The following is a 6,402-nucleotide window of genomic DNA, read 5'->3' on the forward strand; positions in this document are numbered from 1 at the left end:
GAGGCACCAGGGCGCGCCCTGGTGATTTGTGGGGCCCCTGGCCAGCCTCCGGTGCCCATTTTCTGGTATATAAGCCCATTTGCCCTAGAAAAATAAGGAGGGGACTTTCGGGATGGAGAACCACCGTCTCGAGGTGGAACTTGGGCAGGATCACTTTTTCTCTCCGACTGAGCGATTCTGCCGGGGATACTTCCCTCCGGGAGGGGGAAATCAAAGCCATCGTCATCACCAACAACCCTCTCATCGTGGGAGGACCAATCTTCATCAACATCTTCACCAGTATCATCTCATCTCAAACCCTAGTTCATCTCTTGTATTCAATCTTTGCATCAAAACCTCAGATTGGTACATGTGGGTTGCTAGTAGTGTTGATTACATCTTGTAGTTGATGCTAGTTGGTTTATTTGGTGGAAGATCATATGTTCAGATCTATTATGCTATTCAATACCCCTCTATATTGGACATGAATATGGTGTGTGAGTAGTTACTTTTGTTCTTGAGTACATGGGAGAAGTCTTGTCATAAGTAATCATGTGAATTTGGTATTCGTTCGATATTTTGATGATATGTATGTTGTTGATTCCCTCTGTGGTGTTATGTGAACGTCGACTACATGAAACTTTACCATCTTTGGGCCTAAGGGAATGCATTGTGGAGTAGTAATTAGATGATGGGTTGCTAGAGTGACAGAAGCTTAAACCCTAGTTTATGCGCTATTTCGTAAGGGGCTGATTTAGACTCATATGTTTAATGCTATGGTTAGATTTATCTTAGTTCTTCTTTCGTAGATGCGGATGCTTGCGAGAGGGAAGTGGGAGGCTTTTTCAAATAAGAACAACACCCAAGCACCGATCCACCCACATATCAAATTATCAAAGTAGCGAACGTGAATCAAACATACATGATGAAAGTGACTAGATGAATTTTACGTGTGTCCTCAAGAATGCTTAGCTTATTATAAGAGACAGTTTTGGCCTGGCCCTTTCAACAAAAAGGATTGGGCTACTTGTTAATATTGGTCCTTGTTACAAATTACCTTGCTATCAAACTACTCGTTACCGATAATTTCAGTGCTTGCAGAAAATACCTTGTTGAAATCGCTTGTCATTTCCTTCTGCTCCTTCTTTGGTTCGGCACTCTTACTTATCGAAAGGACTACGATAGATCCCTTATACTTGTAGGTCATCAAAGCTCTTTTCTGGCGCCGTTGCCGAGGAGTGAAGCGCCTTTGGTAAGTGAGATTTGGTAGGGAAACATTTATATTACTTGCTGAAATTTGCTGTTACTTGTTACTATGGAAACCAATCATTTGAGGGGCTTGTTCGAGTTATCTTCACCTCGACCCGAAGCACAAAGAGTTGCTCCTCAACCTATTGTACCTACTGAAAGTATGTATTATGACATTCCTTTGGGTACCTCCTAATATGCACCTAATCCATGTGGATTATTTAAGCTTGCAGGTTGATACATCTCCAATGTATCTATAATTTTTGATTATTTCATGCTGTTATATTATCATTATTGGATGTTTTACAATTATTTTATAGCAACTTTATATCATTTTTTGGGACTAACCCATTGAAATAGTGCCAAGTGCCAGTTGCTATTTTTTGCTTGTTTTTTACTTCGCAGAATATTCTTATCAAATGGAGTCCAAATGCGGCAAAACTTTGTGGATATTTTTTTGGACTAGAAGACAACTTGGGAGCCAAGGAAGCACCTGGGGGGGCTTGTGGGGCCCACAAGACACCAGGGCGCGCTAGAGGCCCCTGGCGCGTCCTGATGGGTTGTGGGGCCCACGGGGGTCTCCTGCACCGCCTCTTCGCTCTACAAATCCTCAAAAATCTCAGAAGCCCTAGGGGAGCAGACGAAACACAATTCCAGCCGCCGCAAGTTCCAGAACCACGAGATCCAATCTAACACCATCACGGAGGGGTTCATCATCCTCATTGGTGCCTCTCCGATGATGCGTGAGTAGTCCACCATACACCTACGGATTCGTAGGCAGTAGCTAGATGGATTCTTCTCTTTTTTTGATTCTCAATACAATGGTCTCTTGGAGATCTATTTGATGTAATAACTTTTGCGGTGTGTTTGTTGGGATCCGATGAATTTTGAGTTAATGATCAGTTTTTATCCATGAATATCATTGGAGTCTTCTTTGATCTCTTATATGCATGATTACTAATAGGCTCGTATTTTTCTTTGAATCTTTGATTTAGTTAGGCCAACTAGATCGATTTTTCTTGCCATGGAAAGAGGTGTTTTGTGATGGAAATCCACATTGAGAGCCGACCTATCGTTGTCGTTGGAATCATCGCTAGTTCGGTGCATGCTCGTCGTAAACCCACACACCGGTGGCCAGATGATGGCGATGGTAATCGAGGAGTCATGAATGTGTCAATACTCTATTTCACATGTTTCTCACCACGGAAAAAAAGAGAACGAAGTTTGAACAAACATCAATGACAAGCCACTAGGAGTAGCCAGTGATAATAAAGTAGTAGCAGCACTGATGGTATATTTTGACATTAGCCTGTGATGAACAATCGACCTCGCTACGGTTGAGGAGGACAATAACACATATGTACCTAATTTTAACCGGTCTGTATTAACCGTCTTGAAAGTCCTGCGGAGGCTTATCACTGACGCGCCCGCGCTGTCCCTCCAGCTAGTTAGTGATGAGTAGTCACTTGTGTTTGGTTTTGTAGTAGTGTTGGGGGCGAAACACAAATCTTATGTAAATTACATGACGATTCAACATGAATATAGAAGAGAAGAGATGTTAACCCCAAGGCGCGACTCTGTAGTAGTGCCATGGGCGCCGTGGTTGGGGGTCCGTTGTCAATCCCCGGAACACAATGTTACTTAAATCACTTAACAGTTCAACACGAGTGTAGAAGAGAAGACATGTCAGTAGAGCAATTTTTTTTAGCAAAGGCATGTATGTTAATGGACGGGCCGGCAAGCGAAGAACTGGGCCATAATTACTTGTGGAGAAGAATAGCTTCTTCTTGGGCCAGCCTCCGAGGAGAGACCGGGCCGGACTGACAAGTATACAACCATCCCAACCGGCCACATCACTGTTGAAAAAGGAAACCCCAGGCGGCGGCGGCGGCGGCGGAGACAGAGATCGACGGTGCGGGCAAGAGGCAGCGATGAGCAGCGGGTCGATCTCGTCGGACAGCGAGATGCTGATGGAGGAGATCATCTCCCTGCGGAGAGAGCGGAAAGACATCATGGAGTCTCTTACTCCCAGGATTTCTTGCTGGAGGGATCAGATCTCTGGAGCAGCAATCTCGTCCTTCCATAAGATGGACTCGAGCACCATCAAACCAGCCTCCAGTTTCCAGTCCGACTCACAGCAGCAGGTATACTTGACGGACGACTTCGATGTTCTGGAGGACGTCGAGGATTTGGGCCAGCGGATGCTATCTTTGGCACATTCTCTTTCGACCTCCCATGCCCCCATCTCCTTGTACAAGGCGGACGAGCTGGTTAGCACAGCATCCAAATTAGAGAGGATCTCGCTGGATTTCTACAATTCTACCGAGGCGGCAATGAAGGAGGCAGCGGATGAGGAGAGGGATAGGATGATGGAGATTCGGAAGACAGAAGGAGAAGGTACTGCTGAGGAGTTGGATGAAGAGATGGAGATGGGAAGGAAGATGAAGAGATGGGAAGGAAGATGAGGAATGATGATGAGCTGAGCAAGCTTTTTCTGTCCCACGAATTCTTGAAACTCTCCTCCAATGTCCTGGATAGACCCTACTGCTACAAAAATGAGTTGGCCATGCTGTTTAAGGTGGAGGAAGAGGAGGAGTATGAGAGGGTGAGGGAGGCCGAGAGAGAGATGGAGAGGCAGAGGGCGAAGAGTAAGCAGAGGAGGCAGAGGGAGAAGAACAAGCAGCAGATTGTGGTGAAGGAGGAGCGCGTTGCTGATGAGCAGCAAACAAAATCTCAAACGGAGCAACTCAAAGAGTGGATGGATGATGCGCTGGAATTTTTCGCAGGCCACCGTAGCATCTGGGAACGCTCTAGTGGCAGCAAGGCCGGGCGGTTCGGTGGCTTCGAAGATAAAAGTAAGTAAAATATCCATGCTCAACTTTATTCGTTTAGTCTATTATTATTATCTTGGTGAGCTCTTACTACTATGATTTTTTATACTACCACTGAGACAAAAAAAATTACTTACTATTTTTCTGGCACTCGCTGTCCTATTATTCACCAGTACCTCCTATTATTCACCAGTACCTGTGTGTGTCATAAGGTGCGGATGGACAAACGGGATGCAAATGAGTGAAGATCTGACCGTACCATAATAAATATATGGCTTGATCTACTAAATTCCAGTAAGCGGCAAGTTAACTATGGGACTTGCTACAACATAAAACTGAATCTGCAATAAGTCATTTATTTATAGTATTGGTCTGATTAAAAAGTGTGAAGTAAGACCCATTGAGTATGGACAATTGGGCACAGTTAAATTAGGAAATAATCTGCAACTCAAGGATACTCACATTGTCATATTTATAGTATAGGAAAGTGTTAAAATTGAATTAGAGCTTTAATGTGGTATAAGGACTGAGGAATATCTGGGTAAATGCAAGTATTCACACTTACACGGTTCAACAAAACAGGGGAGAAGTGGTATCTGCTTGAGATCTCTTTGTACTACTAACTCTTGAAGCATTTCAAAATGAAAGTGAACTGATGGTCTTTGTTTAATTTGTGTTGCAGCGACATTAAGTCCTCTCCAATTTACACACTGCACATCCGGTATCCTTCTGCCCCGTGCCGCTGTCACTGAAAGAACGTTGCAAATCTACTCATTCAAACTTGTTGGACTAACGGAGCAGCTGAAGTGGCCACTCTCTGTTTATGGCGTGGTTGCTGCCCGAGACACCGTAGACCGCAACCGCAACCTTCTCTTCTCTCGGTCGAGGATCAGGGGTCAATTACTCTCTGGACATGTATGTACTGTTGTATATTCACTTTCTCTTCATTGTCCTCTTCTTCTTTTAAGTAATACGTACTTCTTTGTCCTCTGTTTATTTTAAGTACTATTTTTCTTCCTCTTCAGCAATGATGATTTAATCTAATGATCGCAGGACTCTTATCTGTGCTTGACTGGCCCGTCTCGAGCAATTCTAGTTGGGGATTATGTTGACTTTGAAGTTGAACTAAAAGTACGTGATGGAGATGATGAGCACAATGATACACAGTTGATGTGTGTTAGCAAGCGGTATAAAGAAGCAGACGGCGACGGTGAGCAACCTTTACTCTTCGATAGCCCATTATGTACTGCGGAGTTGAGGTTTGAGCTTTTTCCTACGACGGTCCAGCTCACTGTATTGTCCGTTCGTGTTGTTGGAGGGGAGTTCCCTTTTAGCTCTGGGGGTCAGGTTGCTTGTATTGTTTCTGGCCGTGAGAGGGTTGTGCTGTTTGATTCTACTGAAAAAATTACTAGAGAAGACGAAGTAGTTTTGGATGGTTATGTTCCTTTGTCAAGAAACGCCATTTCAGTAGAGTTTGAAAAAGGAGTGACTGTTGAGGTAACAGCCTATGTTGATTCTGGTTCTATCGCTGATCGTGTCCACTTCCCTTCCAAGTGGTGCAACATTAGTCAGGATAGATGTTTCATCTGTGGTTCTGAGGTGGAGATTACTGTTGCATGGTCCCGGGTTGTGAGAGACAAGATGGAGATGTTGCTGGAGGGATACGCTACCCAGGTGTAGTGTGCTATCTGTAATCAGGAGTGGTAATTGTATGTCGGCAAGTATCAACTATATATATTATTATTTGTATGTTGCCTCTATATTTTGTATGTCGGCAAGTAGTATGTATGAAGTCTATATTATATTATTTGACTCTTATGTGTTAATGAGCAGTCGTGTTGTGTGAAATATTCAGGAAATAGCCTTGAAAGCCAAGTTTGCTTGTACTGGCATTATGTTTACTTGTGTTGTGTGCCATTGCAAATATTCTGCTCAGCTGCTTAATAGAAGTATGTAAGATTGGGATGTCCTGCATTTAATCTCCCACCTGGTACCATTGTTGCATTGCTTGTGAAGGGTGTCCTCCATGGATGGTAGATCGTGTGCTTTGCTTACCCAGGGAAGAAATACAAGTTAGGATGGTCTCGAGTTTGCAAGTCACAGCCCAAACAAAATAATTGAGAGTCAATTAACAAGTTGGGATGCAATCCAGATAGATTCTGCAACTGAAGTTGTAGAGAATTTCCTTTTCACATAAGAGCATCTCCAACAGCCGCGTCAAAAGACGTGCGCGCGGGGTAAAAAGCCCATTTAGCGCGCGCGGGAAGTTTTCACGCGCTCCAGCAGCGGCGGAAACAAGCGTGCGCGATAAACGTTTGCGCGCGCGGGGGAGAAAGCTGTCGGT

The 6,402-nt window shown here is 44.2% G+C and overlaps 1 protein-coding gene across 2 annotated transcripts; it reads left to right on the forward strand.

The window, feature by feature from the left end:
• Nucleotides 1-3,093: 3,093 nt before the first annotated feature.
• Nucleotides 3,094-5,906, forward strand: LOC123055382 (uncharacterized). Of its 2 annotated transcripts, XM_044479381.1 has the most exons (4): nt 3,094-4,082; nt 4,741-4,973; nt 5,112-5,268; nt 5,346-5,906. In XM_044479381.1, exons 1-4 carry the CDS (start codon nt 3,677-3,679, stop codon nt 5,390-5,392), a joined length of 843 nt encoding a protein of 280 aa, XP_044335316.1. In that variant the 5' UTR covers nt 3,094-3,676; the 3' UTR covers nt 5,393-5,906. The 2 variants fall into 2 exon arrangements, with proteins under 2 accessions (XP_044335316.1, XP_044335315.1); XM_044479380.1 differs by having other exon boundaries at nt 5,112-5,906.
• Nucleotides 5,907-6,402: the final 496 nt, after the last annotated feature.

This window comes from Triticum aestivum, chromosome 2D (assembly GCF_018294505.1).
Source record: "Triticum aestivum cultivar Chinese Spring chromosome 2D, IWGSC CS RefSeq v2.1, whole genome shotgun sequence".
NCBI lineage: Eukaryota > Viridiplantae > Streptophyta > Magnoliopsida > Poales > Poaceae > Triticum > Triticum aestivum.

What these genes read in the sequence shown, in the direction of transcription:
- LOC123055382 (XM_044479380.1), top strand. Translation starts at nt 3,677, where the DNA reads ATGGGAAGGAAGATGAGGAATGATGATGAGCTGAGCAAGCTTTTTCTG. An exon ending in CGGTGGCTTCGAAGATAAAA is followed by an intron (nt 4,083 to 4,740) that starts GTAAGTAAAATA and finishes TTTGTGTTGCAG; the next exon opens with CGACATTAAGTCCTCTCCAA. An exon ending in GTCAATTACTCTCTGGACAT is followed by an intron (nt 4,974 to 5,111) that starts GTATGTACTGTT and finishes TAATGATCGCAG; the next exon opens with GACTCTTATCTGTGCTTGAC.